Raw genomic sequence first — 26182 nt, forward strand, 5'->3', positions numbered from 1 at the left:
ATTAATTAAACCTGACAGCACTCCTGTGAGCATGGGAAGTCTTATTATTGCTACTTTGTGTACTGGGTAAATAAAGAAATCAGTGACCTGAGTTTTTAAGATGCTGAGTAGCAAGCAGCAGCTCCCATTGACGTTCATGAGAATTGTAGGAACTTAGCATTTTTGATAATCAGGCTGTTGGTGAATTGCCTAAGGCTAGACAGTCAGTCAGTGGTAGAGAAAGAACAAAATCAAAGCCTTTAGACACAGATCTTTTGTTCTAACTAAAGTCATTTCTTAATCACAGGCATACTAAACATTTAGATAAATATTTCTATTGAAAAACTGTAAAACTGAAGACTTTGAGAGTTTTGACTTCCATAATTTTAGATGAAAGGGTTTAAGGGAAAACATAGCTAGAAAAAAACTCCTCTCTGATCCTAGCATCTTTTGAAAATGAGAAAGGTGGCAAAGTTTGGCTTGTAAGCCAGTTTTACTAGGTATGCCCTTCACAATACGGAATTGTTGTTTCTTGTAGGAGCTCCCATTGAATCTCACTAAACTCTTTCTTCAAAAGTACCCATCTTTCAAATCAGGGGCCTGCAATCTTCTCAAACCAAAGAGCCAAACTACATCAAAATTCAAAACACGTGGTCAAAAGACAGGAAACAAATAGTCAGGAATAAATGGTCAGTTTTCAGACTGGAGAGAGGTGACCCCCAAGGGTCTGTCCTGTGTTACCTGGAGAGCTGAGGTAAACAATTGCTGTGCTATGGGCTATGCAATTTACTTAAAGCCTAAGGTGCCCTCCCACAGAAGCTAGATTCGGCCTGGTATCCTGTATCTAATGACCAGGGAAACAGCTTAGAAATCACCAAACAACAAGAAGTTAGGGCCAAACCATGTATTTTAAATGTAAGACCAAACATTAGCAAACAGCATACAACTCAGCAACAGTCCCACCGTAACCCTGGAAAAGAAGAAGATAGAAGAGTCCCACACACACAAGGGTATACATTACATTCAAAGCGGCGATTGATGTTCGATGTCTGTGACCTTCAACCTCGCGGCTAGTGAAAAGCTTTAAGGGAGAACAAACCGAGCGATCCCTCGATGGATGCTTCTCGCCTCCTACGAGCTGATGCTTGGTGGGCACTGGATCCTGTCCGAGTATCCGTAAGCGAGACAGTGTTATAAGTCCCAAAGTCTTAGTGGGAGCGGAAAAGGCTTCCCTTATTCCAGTTAAAGTCACTAGCAGTGGGTAGTCTTGTCAGACTGTAGGCTGGAACCTTGGCCTCCTCCGGGTAGACAATGACACAGGGCAATGATGATTACAGACACACACACAGGACATGAAGGGGGCCAAAGAACACGAATGCTCCTTGACAAGGGTATATAAACACCTCATGGCAGGAAAACCATTAAGAGAGCGGGGTGCAGAGAACTAGAGCTGGGTGCATAAGACTTGGGTGCCATGTGCAAAGAATGGATGTGCACGCAGGCAATTGGGCGGTGTGCACAGCCTTGGTGCTGAGTGCACAGGTTTAGTGCTGGGTGCACAGCCTTCCTTTACCTGTTTTGGCGGGAAAACTGCTCTGAGGGAAAAAGAACCCCTCAGACTCCATTTTGTATTATGCCCAGGCAACACCTGGGATCAATCCCATTCAACCTATTTATAAATGATCTGGAGAGAGGGGTAAACAGTAAGGTGGCAAAATTTGCAAAGGATATTCAAATGCTCAAGATAGTAAAGACCAGGCTGTCTTTTGCGGAAAAACTTGCCAGCTGTCTACAGTGGCCGCTTGAATTTCCATAAGAACACTGACTTCCTACTGTCTGAAATCAGTGCTTCTTGCGGAAATACTATGCTGCTCCCGTTCGGGTAAAAGTCCTTTTGCGCAAAAGGGCCAGTGTAGACAGCTCAGATTTGGCGAAAATGGCGATCGGGGCTTTTTTTTGTGGAAAAGTGCGTCTAGATTGGCACGGACACTTTTCCGCAAAAAGTGCTTTTGTGGAAAAGCATCTGTGCCAATCTAGACGCTCTTTTCCGCAAATGCTTTTAACGGAAAACTTTTCGGTTAAAAGCATTTGCAGAAAATCATGCCAGTCTAGACGTAGCTGTTGTGTTCACTGGGGCATCTGGTATTAGCCACTGTTGGCAGACAGGATACTGGGCTAGATGGACCTTTGGTCTGACCCAGTATGGCCTTCTTATCTATGTTCATATAAGAACACCATATAAGAATGTCCATGTGCATGACTGAAAATATACAACTTAATTGTATTGATAATTGACATGGTTACTAATAGCATACATGAAACACTGTACTCACAGGCTATGTCTAGACTGGCATGATTTTCTGGAAATGCTTTTAACGGAAAAGTTTTCTGTTAAAAGCATTTTCGGAAAAGATCGTCTAGATTGGCACAGACGCTTTTCCGCAAAAGCACTTTTTGCAGAAAAGTGTCCGTGGCCAATCTAGATGCGCTTTTGCGCAAAAAAGCCCCAATTGCCATTTTCGGGATCGGGGCTTTTTTGCGCCAAACAAATCTGAGCTGTCTACACTGGCCCTTTTGCGCCAAAAAGACTTTTGCCCGAACGGGAGCAGCATAGTATTTCCGCAAGAAGCACTGATTTCTTGCCGTAGGAAGTCAGTGCTTTTGCGGAAATTCAAGCGGCCAGCGTAGACAGCTGGCAAGTTTTTCCCGAAAAGCGGCTGATTTTCCGGAAAAACTGGCCAGTCTAGACGCAGCCACAGACTTTAATGGGATTTCTGCTACTAGACTATTTGTGGTTTCTCAAGGGGTTGTGGCTTTGTTTACCGTTGCCCACATGCAGGTGGCCAGTTTCCATTGGCTGCTGCCCACTCGTCCCCCCCTCTCGGAGCACTAAAGTGACAGGCTGTAAAGCCGGAGCACGGAGCGCGCGGACTACAAACAGCCTGGACCCGGGAGCCGCGCGCTGCGTCGGCAGCCAATCCCAGCGCTGCGCGCTTCACTCCCCACGCGCCAGACTCGAGCGCACGCGCCCGGCTTCCGACAGGTCCCCCCGGCTCAGGGGCCCGCGGAGCTCCGCCCCGGAACGCTGGGGCCGGGCTGCGGTTCCCGGCCGGAGGCAGCGCGGCGCGCCCCGCGATGGCGGCGGGCCGGGTCTTCCCGTTCCGCGATGCCCGCTGGCGGCCGGACCCGGTGCGGGGGCCCAGCCCGGCCGTGCGCACGCCGCAGCCGGTGCCGCTGGTGATCGATAACGGCTCGTTCCAGGCGCGCGCGGGCTGGGCCTGCCCGGACCCCGAGGTGCCCGGCGAGCCGCTGCTGCGGTTCCGCTCGCTGGCGGCCCGGAGCCGGGGGGCCCGGGGCGGGGCTGGCGCCGAGACCCAGGTGGGCAACGACCTGGGCAGCCCCGAGCCGCTGCGCTGGCTGCTCCGCTCGCCCTTCGACCGCAACGTGCCGGTGCAGCTGGAGCTGCAGGAGCTGCTCTTCGACCACGTCTTCCAGCGCCTGGGCGTCTCCTCGCAGGTATCGCCCGCCCGCCGGCAGGGAGGGATTTGAGCCCGGGGAGAGCGGGCCCGGGGGTGGGGGCAGATGGCGGCCGGCAGGGACTGGGAGAGACAGGGATCTGGGCAGGGGTTGGGATGGTGGGAAGGAGGATCCGGGGTGAGCGGAAGAGTTTCTGGCAGCTCTGGGGTGGGTAGATCAGGGGGCCAGGAGGAAGGTTGAAGAGCTTGGATGGGTTAGAGTTTGGCATCCAGCAATAATGGAAGGAAATGGGGGGTTTCTCAGGAAAGGCGGCTGGGGGAAATCAGAGCTGGAAGAGATCTCAGGAGGTCATCAAGTCCAGCCCCCTGCCCAAGGCAGGACCAATCTCAACTAAATCAACCCAGCCAGGGCTTTGTCAAGTGGAGACTTAAACACCTCTGGGACTGGAGAATCCACCATCTCTCTAGGGTATGTCTACACTTGCAACCGAGTTCGAACTCAGGATGGAAATGTAGGCATTCAAAATAGTAAATGAAGCTGGGATTTAAATATCCCGCCCCCAATAGCATGATCTCGGTTGCACGCTGTTTAGGAACCCAGTTGTTTCGAAAATGAAAGTGTGCTCTGGGCTGCGTGCGTTCAAATCAGACCCCTTGGTTCGAACTAACGTGGCCCAGAATGCACTTTCAAAACAGCTGGGTTCCAAAACAGCGTGCAGCTGCAATTATGCTAATGAAGCACAGGATATTTAAATCTCGGCTTCATTTACTATTTTGAATGCCTGCATTTGCATCCCTAGCTCAAACTAGGGTGCAAGTGTAGACAGATACCTCAGTAACCAATTCCAGTGCTTCACCTCCCTCCTAGTGAAACTTTTCTTAATATCCCACCTAGACCTCTCCCACTGTAACCTGAGACCGTTGCTCCTTGTTCTGCCATCCGTGTCTACTGTGAACAGCCTCTCTCCATCCTCTTTGGAACTACCCTTCAGGTAGTTGAAGGCTGCTATCAAATCCCCCCTCAATCTTCTCTTCTGCAAACTAAACAAACCCAAATCACTCAGTCTCTCCCCATAGGTAATGCATTCCAGCCTCCTAATCATTTTGGTCTCCCATGCATCCACATCCTTTCTATAGTGGGAGTGGGGGGGCGGGGGCAGAACTGGACACAGTATTCCAGGTGTGGCCTCACTGGAGCCAAATAAAGGGGGTATAATCACTTCTCTGGATCTGCTGGCAGTGCTCCTCTTAATGTAGCCAAGAAGGCTAATGGCATATTAGAGTGCAAGGGCACACTGTTGACTCATATCCAGCTTCTCATCCACTGTAATCCCCAGGTCCTTTTCTGCAGAACTGCTACTTAGCAATTCGGTCCCCAGCCTGTAAAAATGCTTGGGATTATTCCGTTCCAAGTGCAGGACTCTACACTTGTCCTTGTTGAACCTCATCAGATTTCTTTTGGCCCAATCCTCTAATCTGTCCAGGTCACTCTGGCCCTTATCCCTGCTCTCCAGCATATCTACTTCTCCTCCTAGCTTAGTGTCAGCTGCAAACTTGACGTGGGTGCAATCCATCCCCTCACAGGTCATTAATATACAGAACAAAACTTGTCTAAGAACAGATTCTTGGGACACTCCGCTAGAAACCGACTGCTAACCTGACATCGAGCTGTTGATCACTACCCGCTGGGCCCGGCCTTCTAGCCATCTTTCTATCCATCTTACAATCCATATTCCCTTAACTTGCTGGCAAGAATATTGAGAGACCGTATCAAAAGTCAAGGTATATCACATGCACTGACTTTCCCATATCCACAGAGCCAGTTACCTCATCATAGAAGCTAATCAGGATTGGTCAGGCACGACTTGCCCTTCGTGAATCTATGTTGACTATTCCTGATCACTTTCCCTGCTTCCAAGTGCTTCAGAATGGATTCCTTGTGGATCCCCTCTGATTTTTCCAGGGACTGAGGTAAGACTGACTGGCCTATAGTTCCCTGGATTATCCTTCTTCCCTTTTTTTAAAGATGGGCACTACATTTGCCTTTTTCCAATCATCTGGGATCTCTGCCGATCTCCCAGAGTTTTCAAAGATAATGGCCAAAGGCTCCGCAATGACATTTGCCAACTCCTTCAGTACCCTTGGATGCATTAAATCCAGGCCCATGGACCTGTGTACATTTAGCTTTTCTAAATAGTTCCTAACTCGTTTTTTTTTCCCCACCAAAGGCTGTTCACCGCCTTCCCATACTGCATTGGCTAGTGCATTTGTCTGGGAGCTGACCTTGTCCGTGAAGACAGAGGGAAAGGAAACATTGAGTACTTCAGCTTTTCCCACGTGTCACTAGGTTACTTCCCTCATCCAGTAAAGGCCCCTCACCCTCTTATTGCTAACATGCCGGTAGAAACCTTTCTTGCTGCCCTTCACATCCCTTGCCATCTGCAACTCCAATTGCGTTTTTGCCTGCATAACTCCCCTGCATTCTTGAGCAATATATTTATACTCTCTAGTCATCTGTCCAAGTTTCCACTTCTTGTCAGCTTCCTTTTTGTGTTTGGCTTACCGGGAACATCCATGGTGAGCTTAATCTGGTCACCTACCATGTTTGTTTTTCTTGCTACTCATCGGGATGGTTTCTTCCTGTGCCTTTAATAAGGCTTCTTTAAAATACTGCCAGCTCTCCTGGACTCCTTTTCCCCTTCATGTATCATCTCAGGGAATTCTGCCCATCAGTTCCCGGAGGGAGTCGAAGTCTGCTCTTCTGAAGTCCAGGGTGTGTATTTTCCTACTCTCTTTTCTTCCTTTGGTCAGGATCCTGAAATCTACCATCTCATGATCACTGCTTTCCAGGTTGTCACCCACCTCTACTTCCCCTACTAGTTCCTCCCTGTTTGTGACCAGCAGGTCAAGCTGCACATATCCCCTGGTTCCTTCAGCACTTGTACCAAGAAGTTATCCCCAATATTCTCCAAAAGCTTCCTGGATTGTCTGTGTACTGCTGTATTGGTCTCACAACAGATGTGAGGGTGATTAAAGTCCCCCATGAGAACCAGGTCCTGCAATCTGGAAGCTTCTCTCAGTTGTCCAAAGAAAGCCTCATCTACCGCATCCACCTGATCCTGCGGTCTGTATCAGACACCAACCACAACATCACTCCTGTTGCTTCCACCTCTAAGTTTAACCCATAGACTGTCTGCAGTCTTTTCTCCCTCTAAGTTCTGGAGCTCTGAACAATCATACTGCTCTTACATACAATGCAACTCCTCCTCCTTTTTTCCCCCACCTGTTCTTCCCGAACAGTTCACACCCTTCCTTGACAGTGCTCCAGTCATGTGAGTCATCCCACAAGGTCTCCATTATTCCAACCAAATCGAAGTTCTTTGACTGGGCCAGGGCTTCTAGTTCTTCCTGTTTTGTTTCCCAGGCTTCTCGTAGTGGTGCACACACCTTAGATAACCAGTTGATTGCCCTGCCTTCTCCATCCAAATCAGAGGTCCTCCTTTGTTGCTCATTCCTCTGTGATTCTTCCCTATGTCTGACTTCCCCACTTACCTCAGGGCTTTGGTCACCATACCCCAATGAACCTAATTTAAAGCCCTCCTAACTAGGTTTGCAAGCCTGCTCGTGAAGATGCTCTCTCCTCTCTTGGTCAGGTGGATCCCATCTCTTCCTAACAATCCTTGTGCCAAGAACAGAGCCCCGTGGTCCAAGAAACCAAAGCCCTCTCTCCGACATCACCTGCGCAACCACTCATTTACGTCCTCAATTTGATGATCCCTACCCGGACATTTTCCTTCAACTGGAAGGATGGACGAGAACACCACTTGCGCTTTAAATTCCTTGATCCTTCTTCCCAGCACTACAGAATCTGCTGTTACTTGCTCAAGGTCATTCTTGTCTGTATCATTAGTTCCTACATGGAGAAGCAGGAAGGGGTAGTGATCCGAAGGTTTAATCACCTTCGGAAGACTGTCACATCCTGCATGCGAGCTCCCAGTAAGCAGCACACTTATCGAGATGGGGACTCCCTCCTAAGAGGAACTGAGTCATCTAGCTACCACCACCCGTCTTCTTTTGGGGGTGGTTGTCGTGGAACCCCCATCCCTAGGACTACGCATCCCATGCCTTTGGGTAGATGGTGTTCCCTTCTGATTTCTTCCCTGAGAGGTCCCTGCAGTGCCTGTGGACCGAGCCTGAAAGTGGTTACTTACCTCTACAGGAATGGGGGATACCTGAGTTGGTCGTCTTCTCCTTCTAGAGGTTACTTGCTGCCAGTTTTCTTCCTTGTCCTGTACTGTCCTCACTAGCTCGTCAGTCTGCTGTGCCTGCAGGATTAAATGCTGCCTTCCATCGAGGATGTCTTCATCCTCTCTGATAGAACGTAGAGTTGATACTTGGGCCTCCAGTCCTCATGTTTTTTCTTCGAAAATGGTGACCAGCTTTCACTTAGTGCAGATTAAATCACTTCTTTCTTCTGGAAGGAAGACAAACATGGCACATGCTGTGCAGGTAACAACAGCAAACCTTTCACCATCCATACCTGGCTTCCTTCTGAGAGATTCCTCAGTTATTAAATGCCTCCTTGAAGGGAAGGAGTGCAGTGAAAAGATGTTAAGGAATGGTGAGTGTATCTTACGCCTTCTCGCTTCCTCTCTAAACTTCCTGTTAATAGCCCCTGGTCGCTGACTCACTCCTTTATAAAGCCCTAGACTGCCTGATAGCCCCTCCCCGTGATTAAGGTTCAACCAATGACCAGTGGTTTCTAGATTTCAAACCCTGATTAGAAGCTCACAGCTTCCACCTGCCACAGCACACACTCTGTGGGGGGAGAGAAGGAGGGGAAAAAACCAGTTAAACACAAGCTCAGCCCACAGCAAGAAAAACACAAATGCCCGCTACAGACAGAGCACTTCCCTCAAGGGTCCTGTATTAGCTTTCTCCTTTATCTGGAGAACTTCTTCTCCAAACCCCCATTTAGCAGCCCATGTTATAGATGTGTTATGGTAGGAGACCCCCAGGCACTTCCAGTTTTCCCTTTCAGGGGCTCTGTTCTGGTTGTGTCCAGTGTCTTGGGGTCTTTGCTGTGAATGGAGGCTGTGGGAGCCCCTCCTGCAGTGACAGAACCACTGGGAGTGGGGCATTGACTTCACTGGGCCTCAGCAGAATTCTTGTTGTAGGATTTTGGTGCAGAACAGTTGTTTAAAACCAGCCTCTAGCAAAGAGGCTTGACGGTCTGAGTGACCATCCCTAGTTGTCTGTCTTATACACCAGATTGCATTAGGATTTCTGTTTTTACAGCCTTTGGCCATATTGTGTACAAAATTCCAGCCTTGTTAACCCTGGGTAAAGCTTTCAAAGGAGCTGGTCGTAAGTGTCTAAATCCCTTTTTGGAAATGGGAGTTGGGATCTTAAGTCACTTGGGTGATTTAAAAGTCTCCCCCTTCTTCCTAAAATTAGGACCAAGATTATGATTCACTGCTATAGGTTGAACTTCTCTAGTTGATCACTCTCTGGTCCAGCAACAACCATGGCCTTTCATGATTTTAGTTAGCCAGATGTCCACTTATCGTGGGTGTGGCCAAGTTTTCCCCAGTCCCATAAAGTTTACTTACAGCCACCAGTCCTGGCTCTGTGTTCTGTGCTGTTATTTAGCTCTAATAAAATGTCTTGTAAGCAGTAGAAGTGTTGGTAATACTGCTAGACATTACTGACCTCCAGTGGTTGGGCAAATTCTCTTGTTTGGCATCGGTCAAGTCTCAAGGGTGCCAGATTAGAGAGGTTCAAACAGTAGTGGTGGAATTCATAGGGAATAAAGGGCTCAGGAATTTTTATTACTGTGTGACTTAATCCTGACACAAAGAAGTCATTGTACTCTCTTGCTCGGAGCTATTGCTAATACACATAAGTATTTTCATGATACTCCTGAGTAAGACAGAGGGTGACTAATAAAAGATCTATGCAGATAAAAGAGTAAATGTATATTTTATTTGTTCTTTATGCAAAATAACTAGAAATGTCAGAAGACCTGTTTGTCCAGTATGCAATGATCACACAAGTCATAACCCTCTTACTATTATTTTCTCTGTCCCATGGCTCTACTCCAGGGTTGTGTGGATCATCCGATCGTTTTAACAGAAGCAGTATGTAATCCTCTGTATTCGAGACAAATGATGTCGGAGCTCTTGTTTGAATGTTACCAGGTCCCAAAGGTTTCCTATGGAGTGGACAGTTTGTATAGCTTATACCACAACAGAAGGCAGGACTGGCCTTGCAACAGTCTGATCGTGTCTTCTGGTTATCAGTGCACACATGTTTTGCCAGTCTTAGAAGGCAGGTGAGTGACACCTTAGGGCCACAGGTTTCTATAAAGCAATGCACAGCAGCTCTTATTTTGTATACAGAAGTGCAAATCCTGTTTAATTGACTAACTGGTTAAATATATTGTTTAACCTGTGAAAGGGAGAACGACCCGGTTGGAGTGGCCTCCTCGATCAGAGTCATGAGCTGCACCAGTGTCCCAGCAGGAGTATCCCCTGCCTACTGGGTTCTTGGACCTGCCATATGCAGGGGCTGCTCCAGTCTGGCCAGAGCAGCCTCTGTCTGCCTACAGCAAGTAGGGAGCTGCTCCACCCCCACCAGTTACCCATTAAGGGTGAGACTTACTGGTTAAATCTTCACATCCCTAGCAGGTAGCAGATGTAGTAGGTTCCTTCAGTGTGCATCTTGCTCCAAACAGATGCTTGGACCTGAACAATTCGCATTCTCAAATGTATATTAAAGACCAGTAAAGATGAATGTGGTCGACTTTCCAATAGCAAGATTTGGAGATCTGGATTCTAATGTACTTGAATACTGGGGAACACACACAATACAGTTCTTTATTGTTAAAGTGCATAAATCCATGTTCCTAAAATAAGGGGGGCAAGATAATCTTTCTACTAGTAAAATACCAGACAACATATGTACCTCTTCTGTTTGAGAATTGTTTAGACCAATGGCTTTCAAACTTCAGGTCATGAACCAGTACTAGGTTGCGAAATATCAGGCACTGGGTTGCCCTGCCGTTGAGTGACCAGCAGGGGTGCTAAGGCAGGCTTCCTACGTGACCTGGCACTGCACTGCACCCCCAAAGTGTCTAACCGCCGATCTGAATCCTAGGCAGGGAGCTGCAGGGCTTTGCGCGCTATCCCTGCCCTGAGCACCAGCTCTGTACTCCCGTTGGCTGGGAGCTGGTGGGGGGGGCCGTGCCTCTGGGCAAGAACAGAATACAGAGCTGTCCCAGCTGCCTGCACCACAAATATCTCATCAATGTCCCCACCCTTACGCCTGCACCCCCAGACGGAGCCTACACTGCACTTGCCCACCCTCCTGTCCCAGCCCAACACCCCCTTTGGTACTATGGGAATGAATGTTTAACTGGTTGACTGGTGGGGGCTGTAGTCAGCCACTGGTCAGTTTCAGCAGCGGCTGAATCAGGACTCCTGGGGCAGAGCAGCTGGGGTGCTGCCGGGTTGGTCCAGTAGCGCCAAGGAGCGGTGCTGCGGGACCAACCGGCAGCGCCCCACCTGCTCTACCACAGGCCTGGGGCTTTGCTCCACGTCTCCCTGGTCTGCTGGGGAGGAAGGGGGGCACTAGCTGCGTGCGCCCCTCCCCCCCCCCCCAGCAGACCAGGGACATGGGGAGCAAAGCCGCAGCGGGGTGCCACGCCTCTGAGGCTTTGCTCTGGCAAAGCCTCAGAGGCGCGTGACTCCTCCGCCTCCCAGCTTTGCTCCAGGTGTCCCTGGTCTGCTGGAGACGGTCCCCAGCAGACCAGGGGCACCCGGAGCAGCTTTTCTTGCCCTGGAGGTCGAGGTGGCAGGACCGCTGCGCTCTGGGCGGTCCCGCTGCCTGCGAGCTCCGGGGTGAGAGAGCCCCGTTCGTAAGTGCGGATCCGACATAAGTCGGATCCACGTAACTCGGGGACTGCCTGTACTTGATGACTCAGGGAAAGGCAAACTTGGTTCACGTGATGCATGCAGCCAGCTGTGTTCTGCTGTGTGGACAAGGGGGCTTTCTCTAGTAGTCAGTTTACTCCACAAAGTAGGAAGAATTGTGCTGAAATTACCCAGCATAGCTAGATCCTTGTGTTTTTCACAAAATATAGGCCAGTGGTTCTCAGCAGTGCGAGGTGGGGGAGAAGAGTCAGGTGGGAGCCAGTGTTCGTGGGGAGCTCGCTTTTAAGCAGGGTCCACATGAGCACCAGTTCTTGGGGAGCCGCCTGCCCCACTGCGCTGCTGCCTGGTAAGCAGGAGCCAGCTTTTTAAGCCAGCTCCCCGTGCATACTGAGATCGGTGTTTCTCAGCATGCGGGGTGGGTTGTAACTCCTGGTTCAGGACCAGCCCAAAAGGGCAGTTGCCTGGAGTACCCCATCACAAGTACCCCGCAAAGCTAAGTTACCTGCTTTAGCCCCAGCTTGCTGGGCTCCAACTTCAGACAAGGCTCATAAATGAAAACCAGGCCCAAGTATCACACTGACATGTAAGTCAAATCTAAATATTGCAGTCAATATATTTTATAGTTATATGGTACAAATGAGAAAATAAGCAATTTTCCCGTACTGATGTGCTGAGACACTTTTGTATTTTTATGGCTGTGAGGCTAGCTCTACAGTAGGGAATATGTTTGAATTAGGATATGCAACTCCAGCTACATTAATGCATAGCTTGAGTTGAAGCACTCTCTCCCTTCGACTTCCTTTACTCCTCAGAGTAGCAGGACTACCGGCATCAACAGGAGCGCCCTTTCAGTTTGAGTTAGCATGTCTTCAGTAGACCTATGAATTCAAACCCCAGAAAATTGACTCTGGCAGCTTCGATCTTCTCTGTAGTGTAGACAAGCCTTAAGTAAGTAGTTAAGGGAGGTGAAACATGAGAATATAAATCAGACTCCTTGAAAGGGGTATAGTAATTTGGAAAGGTTGAGAACCACTGGAGGCCACGGATTCTGGCAACTGATTGCCTATTCTACTGTGATCTTCAGTGTTTGTCCTTCTGTAAACCCAGTTCTGCATCCATTCTATCTCCTCTTCCCCCCCTCCCCCCCGTTAACCAAAAATAAAACTTACAAAGATTTCTGATATTCCCTGGGTTGGTGGTGTTGGGGTACAAAAGGTTTTCTATCGGTTTTTGTTTTACCTACTTATTTATAATCAGTATTGCTTTCTTTGTGATTTAAAATAGATGTTTTATTCTGTAAAGTTCTGGACTTCTCTAGTTTCAGGTGTCTCTTTTTTTGTGGTGTTAGGTTGGATGCTAAAAACTGCAAACGTATCAATCTCGGGGGATGCCAAGCAGCTGTGTATCTTCAGCGCCTTCTGCAGCTGAAATACCCAGGGCATTTTGCTGCCATTACTCTAAGTCGCATGGAGGAAATACTGCATGAACACAGCTACATTGCAGAGGATTATATAGAAGGTAAGGCTGGGTGTAAATCAAACTGCACAATTTTAATTAATTAATGTATTTTAACCCTGTCCTCTACCTCATTCTCACATAGCCATAATTACCATTTTACTGAAATTCTGATAGTCTTCATATATAAAGTAATTAAGCCTTCATGGCTTCCTCTCCATTAGTCCAGGTTGTATAATGTAGGGGACAACAGTTTCATAGCAGTCCATAAAGGAGAGTCCGTAAAATAGAGAAAATGTAAAGTAATGTTTATCAAGGTAAAAATTGTGTGCTATTTAAAAAACATCTTATTGTTAGTTTAAAATCCCTCTGTTGCTAATACAGTAAAACTCCATTAGTCCGGCATCCAATGCTCCGGGACTCCTGATGGTCTGGCACCATCAGGAACCCGGAAGTGCTGGGGCAGCCGGACAGGCTTCCCCCATTCAGCTGCTGCTGAAACTGACCCAGCAGCTGAATCGGGGAAGCCGGGAGCAGAGCAGCTGGGGTGCTGCTGGGTTGGTCTCCTAGCGCTGCCCCTCGGGGCTGTGGGACCAACCCGGCAGCACCCCAGCTGCTCTTGGGGACCCCTGGGGCAGAGCAGCTGGGGTGCTGCCGGGTTGGTCCCGCAGCGCCAACGGGCGGCGCTACGGGACCAACCCGGCAGCACCCCAGCTGCTTTGCCCCAGGCATCCAGATTCAGCCGCTGCTGAAACTGACCAGCAGCGTCAGTTTCACCAGCAGGCTGAATCCAAACACCTGGGGCAGAGCAGCTGGGGTGCTGCGGGGTTGGTCTTGTAGCGCTGCTGCTCGGCGTTGTGGGACTAACCTGGCAGGACCCCAGCTGCTCTGCCCCAGGCGTCCCCAAGAGCAGCTGGAGTGCTGCTGGGTTGGTGCCGTAGCGCCGCCCCTCGGCGCTGCGGTACCAACTCGGCAGCACCCTAGCTGCTCTATTGCAGGCATCCCCTATTCAGCTGCTGCTGAAACTGACCAGTAGCGGCTGAATCGGGGATGCCTGGGGCAGAGCCAGACTATCGTAAGGGGGGGCTATGAGGGGTCTGGGGTGGCATCCCCTCCCACCCCACTCCAGACCCCTCATAGCTCCCCCTTCTGATAGTCCGGCATATCTGAGAATTCGGCACCCCCTGGGTCCTAAAGGTGCCGGATTATCGGAAGTTTACTGTAACTGGGATTATTTTAGAACCAAAATTTATTAGCTGGTTTCACTTCTGCTTCATTTGGTTCATTTTCTGATTCTCATGTATCCATAATACATTTCTGTTGTGTTAAACTTTACAGCTACTAGCATTTCAGAGAAGATATTTGTGCCTCAAAAGAGCCCAAAAATGTAGTAACTAAACTAGAAATCACTTTAGGCATCTTCCAAAGAAGGATAAATTCAAAGGATGGATATAGAAGAAATTTATTTTTATATGATAAAAATCCTGTGTAGTAAAAGGGACTGCAAAGGACTGTGGAAATACAGGGAGACTTGCAGCCTAGACAGAAGGGCTTTAAAGATGAATTAGGGCCCTGTTTGCTGCCCATCTATTTCATGCTTTTCATATGCTGGAGATCAGGGTCCGTGAGACAGAGGAAGACACTTGAAATGAGTATGAAATCTAATGCTCTCGTATTCAGTCAGTGCTGCTTTGAGGGGGCAGCTAACAGGAATGCTGGCTGGCTAGGCAGTAGGGAAGGTTCCCAAACTAGAATGCTGCTTCTTACCATGTTCTTTAATGTGGGAGCTTGCAGAAAGGGGTGTGCACCAGATAGTGTCAGGCTGGCAAATAGATTATTTGCTTTCAAAATATTCCCCCAGAGCTGCAGAAGTGGAGGTCTCCAGAGTACTATGAGAGCAACGTGCACAAGATGCAGCTGCCCTTCTCCAGCAAACTTCTCGGTAGCACCCTGACATCGGAGGAGAAGCAGGAGAGGCGGCAGCAGCAACTTCGTAGGCTCCAAGAGCTTAATGCGCGCCGGCGGGAGGAGAAACTGCAGCTTGACCAAGAGAGGCTGGAGAGATTGCTCTATGTGCAGGTAGTCATGGAAAATGAGTTTCTGTGTGTTTGGGAGTAGAGGGTACTGCTGTTAGAGCCGTAGGGACTTTTCTTCACATACTGAAGGGCACTGTTTTGCAAACAGCACAGTGAAGACTTAGCCAAGGGCTAAGTCTCCTCTTATGACAAGTCTGTTTCACAACAGATGGACTTGTGTGTTGTGTGCAGCAACTGAGGGGAAATGTCCAGTGCCTTTTGCTGCATTTCAACTGTCCTGTGGCTGTGGGAATCTTTCTCCAGGAGCTGCTAGAAGATGGTCAGATGGATCAGTTTCACAAAGCTTTGGTCGAACTGAACATGGATTCCGCAGAGGAACTGCAGTCGTACATCCACAAGCTGAGTTTGGCTATTGAACAAACCAAGCAGAAGATCATACAGGCAGAAGTCAGCATTGAAGTAGATGTTGTGGATAGCAAACCAGAGGTATGGTACTGAAGCCAGGTAACTTCTGTTACTGCATGTAAGGCAGAATTATATATCCTGACAGCGTCTCTGTTCTCTATCCTTATTAGTGAGCAACTCTTCCCTTTAGCAAACTGCAACTCCCTATTGATTTATTACTGCTCTGTCCCACTGTTGTTCCTCTTCCCCTCTGGCTACAGTCGGGTCTGGAGCTGGCTTGGACTGAAATTGAGAACCATTGTGACATGTAGTACCCAGTGCCCTCACACATCTCTTGGGTGTAGATTGTTATTGATGCACTGGAGGGGTTTAAGTTGGTGGCTGTAAGTGATGAGAACACCACCCGTCATCATCTACAGCCCCCAACTTAAATCTCTCCAGTGCATCATTGACAATTCTCGCTCTATCTCGGAAAACGATCCTTCACTCTCACATCTCTTGGGTGTCTGTTTAGATTTATACTCCAGTGCAAAACATTAGGTCAGCCATCCCAACGTTTAGACTGTGCATTTATCTGGGATGAACATAGCTCTCTAGTTTCTCCAGAGCTGCTTATAAGGGTAAGGAAAGGAGAAAATACCTAAATTGGGATTGGGGCAAGAGATGTATATTTTCCTTCCCTTTTCAACACATGCTCTAACAAGCATCTAGCATCAACTTCTCTCCTTATCCTTTGTATTCCAGGCAAAACACCCTGCCCAACCTATCCATAACAAATTTAGGAAAAATGTATGAAATTTATGAAACTGTTCACAGTAAAACTGTCTGGCCCATGTTCTTGGCATCTTTACATAATTAATTTCTACACTAACATCATCATGGACTGTTCATCCCACTCACAAATAAATGTACATCAACTGTCTTAATAAGAATCAGGCCCCTCCGACTATACCTAGATTGTTGGGTCTTATGCCATGCCTGAAAGGATAACAAATCTGAGCTATTTTGGACCAAGGCATGGACTGGGTTCCAAAAGTTAAGGGACTGTTACAGAGAGCACCTTGTTGCAACTCCTAATTGGCACCAAAGGTGCTCGATCTCAAGCTCCTTTGCTGATTTCTGCTGTGGCCTCATGGCCTGGGCGCAGACTGAAGTAATCAAACCATTTAGGACTGTACAGGTTGAAACTGATAACTTGAATTCTACCCAGAAACTTATTGGCAGCCTGTGCATATTCCAGAGCACTCGTGAGAAACTCCAAGTAACTGGCTGCCACATTCTACACTGGCTTTAATTTGATAGTGGTTTCAAGATAAGGTCCCAATTAGAGCATGTTGCAGCAATCAGAGATGTTGAAGTGATCAAGACATGGGAAATTTGTGGCACAGTCCCTGCATCATAGAAAAGAGTATCACTCGTATCATGTTAGGTGTGAAAAAGTGATTTTGACTGTCATTGTTACTAGGGATGTGAAATACCGATTAACTGGTTAAACCTTAGGTTTAACTTGGTTAACCGATTAAGCAGGATCCTGCTTCCATTCCCCATCCTATGTGGGGCTGCTGGCCTCCACCCCACCGGGGCGGGGCTTGGGGGGAGAGAGGAGGGAGGCAGCAACAGAAGCCAGCAGCCCTATGGATGGGATGGGATGGTTTCTGCTCCCTGCTCCGCTACCTGCAAGGCTCCCAGCAACCACTGTTAGCGCCCTCTTGTTCCCACCCTCCCCCCCGGTGTGCAGGAGGGTGTCAGGAGCAGGAGCTAGCAGCCCCATGGGGGGGTGATGGTGCAGTTTCTGCTGCTGGCCCCTGTGCCCCCCCAGGTAAGCACCACCCTTTACCTTTTCACATCCCTAATTGCTACGTGCACACCCAAGATCAGCCCAGGATCTACTAATATAAAGATGGCACATCTGGTAGCTGCACTTTCTCAGGAGTGCTACTCAGAACTTGACTGATTCCTCTGGCTGACTTTCTCTAACCCATTAAAATACTCAGGCCTGTCCAGATTGAATCTCAACAGGCTAGCTCTCCTCTGAGATCCAAATTGGAGGGAGTTGGTTATTTCTTTACTACATTGTACAGGCCAGACATGATGGAGATAAAGGAACATGTCGCAGTCCATGTTCCTTTATTAATTCTGCTTAGGGTGGTGCTTGTTGAATAGGAAGAGTGATAAAATAGACTCCTGTGATACCCTGTCTGAGAAGGCCTGTAGGGGAGGGGGACTGTTGCCCCCAAAAGGTGCTCAAAGATTAGAGAGGAGGGACTGAATCCTATGGGAATAAAAGCCAGGATTCAAGGGTGGATCATCACATTGTGTGCCATGTACTCTACCTCTGACCATTGTTGCCTTTTATTTCATTTAATGTTAATCATTCTTCCCTGGGTTCAGCTCTAGCAGCCACAGTCTCAAGTTCAACAGAGTTATCTGTTCTAGATCACGTTACAGTGGAGGAGGTCTAGGTTGGATTTTATAACCCTATAAATACATTCTTATTAGTATATAATGAGTATATAGAACACATTGATTAATTGTAACAGTGCATACTAAACTAAAATTGTGGGTCATTTGCTAGACAGTGTAACCAATATTTCCCTATTTCCCCCCACCCCCTTTTTTTCTCTCTTTTTTAATTTTTTTTCTTTGGAATTTGTCTTATTTTGTCTTAAACATTTAGGCTTCTTTTTAAATAGACCTTCAGCTAACAGCATCCATTAGCTCTTCCCAAAACCATGGGATGTCATTTAAAATTGTGAGTTTTTTCTGTTTAAGATTCCTCTCTCCCCACTTGAGAAGGGAATGGAGGAATTTGTTAACATGCAGACCATTTAAAACTTAACTTTTTTCTCTGTTTGCTCAGTGTTTTAAAATAGCCTGTTTGGTGTACAACGGGCAAAGCCAAGTCCTCTGCAACAAATGCCAAACCCATATGACTGTTTGTTGTATAAGTAAATAAGGTAATTTTAAAAATTACTCTAGAAGTCTTGCCCGGTACTTTAGGATCACGGCTAAAGGAATCCTTGCTCAGCAAAGAGCTTTGGAGGCATGACCATCCCTGTGTCTGATAGAATGTCCTTGTGGCCTTTTTGCCACTACACACACACAGTTGTTTGTCTGAAACTAGGCAGTTCCAAGATTCATGGCAGCAAGTGTTTATTTTCCAGACCCACACAAACAAGGTGAGGATTGTGGTAATTATAGAGCAGTTAAAACTACTGGAAATGCACCAGATTTTAACCATCTTAAAAATCTGTATTATTGTAGGATTTAGATAGCACTGACACTTCTAACAAGGCTAATTCGGGGAGACTGGCGATCAGCCTGTTAAATAGGAGGCTTTAACGTGTGGACTGACATCTTGATCAGGAGTTAGAAGGCTTTTTGGAATAATTCCATGTGGCTATGTCTACACTGGCATGAATTTCCGGAACTGCTTAAAACGGAATACTATTCCGTTTTCAGTTTTTCCGGAAAAGGAGCGTCTACATTGGCAGGCTGCTTTTCCGGAAAAGCCCTTTTTCCAGAAAAGCGTCTGTGGCCAATGTAGACGCGCTTTTCCGGAAAAGAGCCCCGATCGCCATTTTCGCGATCGGGGCTTTTTTCCGGAAAAGACTACTGGGCTGTCTACACTGGCCCTTTTCCGGAACAGTGTTCCGGAATAAGGACTTATGCCCGAGCAGGAGCAGAATAGTTTTTCCGGAATAGCGGCTGATTTTGTACAGTAGAGTGTCGTTGGTTTTCTGGAAATTCAAGGGCCAGTGTAGACAGCTCACAACTTATTCCAGAAAAGCGGCTGATTTTCCGGAATAAGTGGCCCAGTGTAGACACAGCCTGTGTGTGTTATTTTTCAGCCCCTTTCTTAAGTTGTTCCCTGGTTTGGGTTTCTCTTCAGTGCCTGAGTGTTGAATTATTGTGCAAGCGTATTGCACAGATGAGGTCTTAGGCAACAGGGCAGGATCGTGCTAACAGGCCATTGTTTCATCAGAATCGTAGCCTCTTAGATATCTGGCACATGGTCAGGGATATAACTGATCCTCTTGGTTTCCTTTCCTTAGACCTTGGATCTGGACCCTTTGGGCAGTGAGCAGTCTCTGGAGGATGTGGAAAGCATTCATGAGTTCGAGCCTTTGTTTGCTGAAGAACAACCTGAAGCTGAGAAGCCGGTTACCACAGTAGAGGTTTGACTTGTCGTTCCTTGCTTCGTAGGGCTTGTTCTACTACAGCTTGCACCTCCCTGGTCCAGGACCTTCAGGACCTGAGCTGTCCCAGACCAGGGAGCTTGATGGTCCAGGAGAGGTCATTGCGGGCTGCCCCGCTCCCAGGCTTCTCTGGGGCTCCCCGCCCACAGCCCCAGGTTTTTCCAGGGGTCCCAGTGGGGACTGCTTGGCAGCTACTGGTCTCGCTGCCATAGGGTGTTCTCCGGGATTCCCAGCTGGGACCACCCAGCACCGCTGACCCTGCTGCCACTGGGGTTCCCCAGCCAAAGCCACCCCACCCTGCTACCACTGGGAATTCCGGCCACCCACCTCTGCAAGCCCCCTTCAGCCAGGGATTCCCCAGCGGAGGCTGCCTGGTCATCCCAGTCCGCTGACACCAGGTTTTCCTGGCTGGGGCTGCCTGGCCACAGGCAACCTACTTGTAGCCAGGGATTCCCTGGCCACATGGCCCCACTAACACCGGGGGTTCCCCAACCAGGGCGGGAGCTCCCCAGCCACCACCTGGGCCTCAGATGTTGCCAGACCAGAGAGTCCCGGATTTGGGAGGGTCAACCTATAGTCAAGACCAATTGTTCAGCTGGTCTGCTATCTGCTCTCAGTAGCATTCAATGGGAGATGCTTTATAGCTGTGGTGTCCAACCAGTTCTGAAGCTGTAGCCACACTTCAAGAAGCCAAATAGCTACAAATGGTTAGCATGTTGGACACCACCGCATTAGAGCTTGGGTGGGCAAGATATGGCCTCCTGCCAAGACTTTAGATCCAGCTCATGAAATGCTGGATTTCACTAGCAACCCCAGGCGCTCAAAACAGCTAGACCTGGGGCTGTCTGTCTAAGCACTGAGTACCCGTTGCGGAGGTGAAAGGAGAGACTTTGCACACTGCCTCCACCCCTCGGTGCATCAACCCAACCTCTCCTGCACACCAACTCCCCGTCCCAGGTCATCACCCAAACCCTCTGCGCACACCCCATCCCAGGAAACTGGCCAGTGGGAGCTGCGATGATTGTGCCGAGTGGGGGCAGCATGCAAAGTTTCTCCCCTCCCCAATGGTGCATGGCGCAGAGGGGCACGTAGTAGCTAGCCACTTTGGCCTGAGGCTGTGCCAGGCAGGAAGCCTGCCTGAGGGTCATGCTGAGTTGCTGTCAGGGAGCTGCCTAGGTAAGCCTCTCTCAACCAGAGCCTGTGGCCTTGCAGTGTGGATGACTGAACCAGGATTCGACCATATTGAATACATTCTACAGACTGCAAGGCCCAAGCCTTATTGCAGTGTAGGAGCCCAGGTAAAACATGAGTTAGTCCTATCAATGCTGTCAAGTCAAACTGTACGAACTGTCAGGGGACTAGTATTGTAATCAGGTCTTCCGCCATATCAGTTAGGGAGGCTTACATTGAGGGAGGGGGGAAACAGTGGGAAAAACAAACGTGATTTTAAAGATAGGTAACGTTACATATTAAATGTATTTTTAAAGCCCGTGTTTAACCTGGCAGAGTACCACCAGCTTTTTCTTGGTACGGAGAGAATCAGGGTTCCAGAAATTGTCTTTCAACCTTCTCTGATCGGAGAAGAGCAGGCTGGGATAGCAGAAACTATGCAGTATGTCCTGGACAGGTGAGTTAGCAAAACTAGTGGACTTTGCTTTGTGGAAATGGAGTTAACTTTGGGCATCTAACTTCCTTAAACTCCTATGAGAATCCTCACCTTCATTTTGGATTTCACTTCTCCCAATGTGGCTCAAAACAGCTGCTTGCTTGACTGCACAGTTATTCAAAACCTTTTCTCTTTTGCTGGCCTTGGAACACTGTGGATTAACTAGATAGTCTTTGTATTTCAGTGCAAATCTGGATTGAATCATACGTCATACCCGAGTAACAGTCCTGTGCTAGCCTAAGTAGAAACAGATTCCTGTCAATGGTTATTGTTGGTATCTGACCTGTGACACTATAACTTGGAGTGGGTCAGGATAGGATAGCCTGGGGGCTTGCAAATCAGGTTAGAGGGCCATTAACTAGATGACCAACCCTACCCAGAGCTCTCATTAATTTATTTTTATCAGTATTGAGTCACCCAGCCAATGTAGCACTGGAAAAATAATCTAATCTGAGAAAATCTCTATCAACATATTGAAATCTGGTAATGTGGGATTCTAATTGTACTGTGGCAACCAGCACAGCAACTGTCTCAATGACTTGGTCTCCCACTCGGGATGTTAGCAAGTCCAGACCCCTGCCCAAGGCAGGACCAATCCCAACTAAATCAACTCGGCCAGGGCTTTGTCAAGCTGAGACTTAAAAACCTCTAGGGATGGAGATTCCACCACCTCCCTAGGTAACTCATTCCAGTGCTTCACCACCCTCCTAGGGAAATAATTTTTCCTGATATACAACCTAGACCTTCCCCACTGTAACTTGAGACCATTGCTCCTTGTTCTGCCATCCATCACTACTGAGAACAGCCTCTCTTCATTCTCTTGGGAACCTCCCTTCAGGATGTTGAAGGCTGCTATCAAATCCCCCCTCACTCTTATCTTCTGCAAACTAACCAAACCCAAATCTCTCAGCCTCTCCTCATAGGTCATGCACCAGCCCCCTAATCATTTTGGTCGCCCTCCGCTGGACCCTCTCCAATGTGCCCACATCCTTTCTATAGTGGGGGGGGGGGCCCAGAACTGGATACAATACTTCAGGTGTGGCCTCACCAGAGGTGAATAAAAGGCAATAATCACTTCTCTGGATCTGCTGGCAATGCTCTACCTAATGCACCCTAATATGCCATTAGCCTTCTTGGCTACAAGGGCACACTGTTGACTTATATCCAGCTTCTCATCCACTGTAACCCCCAGGTCCTTTTCTGCAGAACTGCTACTTAGCCAGTCGGTCCCCAGCCTGTAACTATGCTTGGGATTCTTCCATTCCAAGTGCAGGACTCTACACTTGTCCTTGTTGAACCTCAGTCTTACTACATTTAAAATGTAGAGCTACAGCACAGGTGGCTCCCAGAACCAGCACAAGCTGGGACTTTTCAGTCCCGGCTCGAGCGCACTCCTGGAGCTACCTGTCCCTGCTGCAACTCTGCAGAGCAGTCCTTATCAACTAATCATGTAGTTGATACAATTTTCATCAACTACACCAGTGTTTATCAACCTTTTTTTGCTCATGCCCCCCTTCTGAGCCTTGTTTACCTCTGTGGCCCCCCTCATAGCCACTGTTAATTGGAACAAAAAGGTACATAATTTACCTAATGTTCTGTTTTTTTCCATGTGGCCCCCTAGAGGTAGGGTGTGGCCCCTGGGGAGCCATATGGACCACGGTTGAGAATCACTGAACTACACGATTAGTCAGATAATTGCAGTTAACATCCGTAGTCTTCAGCATCAGCGAACTTCTGGATGTCTGCCACATCTGGTGTTTGTTCAGTGTTCTCTCTAATTTTTTCCTCCAATGTGCAGAATGAATTTTGTTATGTGCACTGAAGCATGTATGGATGTGCACTACCAACTGAAACAAATGCTATCTGCTGTATACTCTCTGCCAGTCAGCTGGGAGCTATTTGAACCTCTCCTGGGCAGCTGCCGAAGATCACAGCTTACAGAGAGCACTCTGCTGGTGCCTTAATTTTTTTCCTGCATTCATGAAACAAGGACTGTCTGCTTATGTGCAATGAAATCTCACTTGATGCTGAGGCAGCAGTATTCTCCGTAGCTATTCACTAGCTCCTGAGGTTATAAGTATTGGTTTTCTCCTTGCAGGTATCCCAAGGAGCAACAGGCTGTGCTTGTCCAGAATGTCTTTCTCACTGGTGGAAATACTATGTACCCTGGACTGAAAGCCAGAATCGAGAAGGAGCTACTTGAAATGAGGCCATTCCAGTCTTCTTTTCAGGTGCAGTATTTTCTATGGACATGCACAAGCTCACGGTGTAGTCTGTTAAAAAAATAAGCAAGGTGTGTAGGAGAAGTGTATGGTGAAATCCAAGTCTCCTGTCTCTCTTGGTTCTCAAAGGTTATAGCTAATGGCTCAATTAACTCCTCTGTCAGCTCCTTGAGCATTCTAAGATGCATTTCATCAGGCCCTGGTGACTTGAAGACATCTAACTTTTCTAAGTAATTTTTAACTTTTCCTATTTTAACTTCTGAACCCATCCCATTTACCACAAGCATTCACCATGTTGGGCATCTAGTCACCACCAACCTTCTTGGTGAAAACTGAAACTAAGTCGTTTCCACCTCTGCCATTTCCACGTTTTCTGTTATTGTTTCTTCCTCTTCATTGAGCAATGGTTCTACCTTGTCCTTGGTCTTTCTCTTGCTTCTAATATATTTGTAGAATGTTTTCTTGTTACCCTTTATATCTCTAGCTGGATTGAGCTCATTTTGTGCCTTTTCTTTTCTAATTTTTCCCCTATACTTGTCTATATAAAAGCAATCACTGTCCCGGCTTTTCAGATGTTATATGATCGTATATGGGAAGGGCAGTGTCAGCTAGGGATGTGAAATCCTGGTTAACCAGTTGAACGGTAGGTCAACCTAATGTCTAACTAGTTAACTGACTAAGCAAAATCTAGGGTCCCATGCTGGGGCTGGCTGCCGGCTCCCAGTCCTTCCAGGAGCAGCCCCTGCCTATGGGGTGCCTACACTCTGAGTGGACAGGGGCTTCTTAGGATGAGAGCAGCCCCTATCTGTGGTAGGCCCCATGAAGGGTTGGATCAGGCGAGGGGACTGAAGCAGCTCCACCAGTTAACTAGAAGCGGCAAGCGTTACCTGTTTATCAGTTAACCTTTCACATCCCTAGTGTCAACATGATTATCTTCCCAGTAAGATGTGGTCCACCCTGCAGAAGCCCCTGCCATAAATTCTTCATTTTAACATTGCTATCTGTTGACTCTGTGGTGGTGCTAGGAATCGACCAAAAAGGCCATGTCAGCGGAAGGTGATATAGAGCAAGCTCCTCCAGTACAGCACTCCTTACTCTTAGGCTACGTCTACACTGCAGGCTTTTTGCACAGGCACAGCTGTTCTTGTGCAAAAACTTGCAGAGCGTCTACACTGCACGTGTGTTCTTGCACAAGTAAATTTACAGTAAAGCATCGGAAAACAGGGCTTCACGAGGAATAAGCCCTCTTGCACAAGAGCTCTTCCACAAGAAGGCAGTGTAGACAGGCAACAAGAGGTTTTTTGTGCAAGGAAGCCCTATGACTAAAAGGGCTATCAGAGATTTCTTGCACAAGAGAGCGGCCACACTGCCATGGACGCTCTTGTGCAGAAGCACATCTCTTGTGCAAAAGCACGTGGCAGTGTGGACACTCTTTTGTGGAAGACCTCTTGCACAAGAAGCCTGCAGTGTAGACGTAGCCTAAGTGTGCAGTTCTCCTCTGCTGTTCTAGCCCTGTGCTGCCAGACAGGTCTGCCAATGCACTGAATCGGTGCTGCACTACCACCACTCTTCTAACCTTGGGCTTCCGTTTACTCTGATTCCTGTAGTGGGGTTTGCGATGTACGTAATACAGAGATTCACCAAGCCCTCTGAGAATTTGTCTTCCAAGGACCAAAGAACAGTATTTTGACCCCATGACTTCCAGGGCATTGAATGGGAATGGCTCAAATGTTTAAATGTAACATATGGAAAATTGCAGAGTGTAGACTCGATTGTGTGAATTAATTAAAGGGCGGCTCTGTCCTGGAGTCTCCTGTTTCAGGATTTACCTGCGCTGACAGACCTCCTCTTTGTCCCTTCTGCTATGTAGGTTCACTTTGCTTCCAGTCCCATTCTGGATGCTTGGTATGGAGCTAGGGATTGGGCACTGGAATATGTGAACCGTGAAGAAGGCTGGATAACCAGAAATGATTATGAAGAAAAAGGGGGTGAATACCTCAAGGAGCACTGTGCTTCAAATGTCTATGTCCCTATTCGCCTTCCAAAACAGGCTCCACGGACAACTGAAGCTCTGGCACCCACCAAAGTACTGGCAGCTAGTGTAGGCAATCCCTGTGACCAGGCATAGCAGGGAGACTTTGACCACACACCCAGGGTTAGAGAGGCTGCACGCCAAGCAAGGCAATAGTTGCTACCCTGCACAGTAAACTCAACATAGATTGCAGGCTGGAGCCTCACCCAGGCATTAAGCCAGCTACCCGAAGTGCTAGTCTCTGGAGCTATCAGGAGGGGGAGCTGGCTCTGTCGTAGCACAGTAAGGTTGAAGTTTTTAGTAGCTCTGCATCGGAAGTTGCCAGCACAGAATATGGAACTACACATCTGTTCCATGAAGAACATGGCAGGAGTTTGAATACTGAAGTTAAATATTTTTCACATGGAAAAACATGCTCAATCTCTTGGAATTTGAGAGTTGTATTGCAGAATGTTTTATAAAATTCTCCAAATAAAAGAATTTTTACTTTTGTATGGTGCTGTTTTATGACAAGCCTTATTCTGTAAGCAGGAGTTATAATGCCCAGCAGGGGTCTCCCTTGCCTCTTTGTTAGAAATCACTTCATTGCTAGAACAGGACGGAACCTGGGCTCGCACACTGCTCTAGTCCTCCTTGGTTTGATCCTCCCTTCTGGTTTCCTTCTCCCGCTCCCCTCCCCCTCCCCAAATAAGACGACATGAGTAAAGTTTTGAATGGGCAGCCATAAGTGGCTTTTATTTCATTATTTGTTTTAATCACTGTTCTCTATAGAAGTGGG

The 26182-nt window shown here is 47.9% G+C and overlaps 1 protein-coding gene across 2 annotated transcripts; it reads left to right on the plus strand.

Moving 5' to 3' along the window:
• The first annotated feature begins 3037 nt into the window (after nt 1–3037).
• On the plus strand, nt 3038–25896 carry ACTR5 (actin related protein 5). 2 transcript variants are annotated; one of them, XM_075901339.2, is made up of 9 exons: nt 3038–3495; nt 9656–9789; nt 12738–12907; nt 14706–14923; nt 15184–15366; nt 19341–19463; nt 20972–21111; nt 23249–23381; nt 25243–25896. In XM_075901339.2, the coding sequence occupies exons 1-9, from the start codon at nt 3115–3117 to the stop codon at nt 25498–25500; spliced, it is 1740 nt and encodes a 579-aa protein (XP_075757454.1). In that variant the 5' UTR covers nt 3038–3114; the 3' UTR covers nt 25501–25896. The 2 variants fall into 2 exon arrangements, with proteins under 2 accessions (XP_075757454.1, XP_075757453.1); XM_075901338.2 differs by having other exon boundaries at nt 3039–3495; nt 9560–9789.
• The last annotated feature ends 286 nt before the right edge of the window (nt 25897–26182 follow it).

This window comes from Pelodiscus sinensis, chromosome 17 (assembly GCF_052426305.1).
Source record: "Pelodiscus sinensis isolate ZL-2025 chromosome 17, ASM5242630v1, whole genome shotgun sequence".
In the NCBI taxonomy this organism is placed as follows: domain Eukaryota; kingdom Metazoa; phylum Chordata; order Testudines; family Trionychidae; genus Pelodiscus; species Pelodiscus sinensis.

Excerpts from the sequence above, each read along its gene's own strand:
- ACTR5 (XM_075901338.2), top strand. The coding sequence starts at position 3,115 with ATGGCGGCGGGCCGGGTCTTCCCGTTCCGCGATGCCCGCTGGCGGCCG. Across the intron at positions 14,924-15,183 it reads AGAGATTGCTCTATGTGCAG|GAGCTGCTAGAAGATGGTCA; the intron begins GTAGTCATGGAA and ends ATCTTTCTCCAG. Across the intron at positions 15,367-19,340 it reads TTGTGGATAGCAAACCAGAG|ACCTTGGATCTGGACCCTTT; the intron begins GTATGGTACTGA and ends TCCTTTCCTTAG.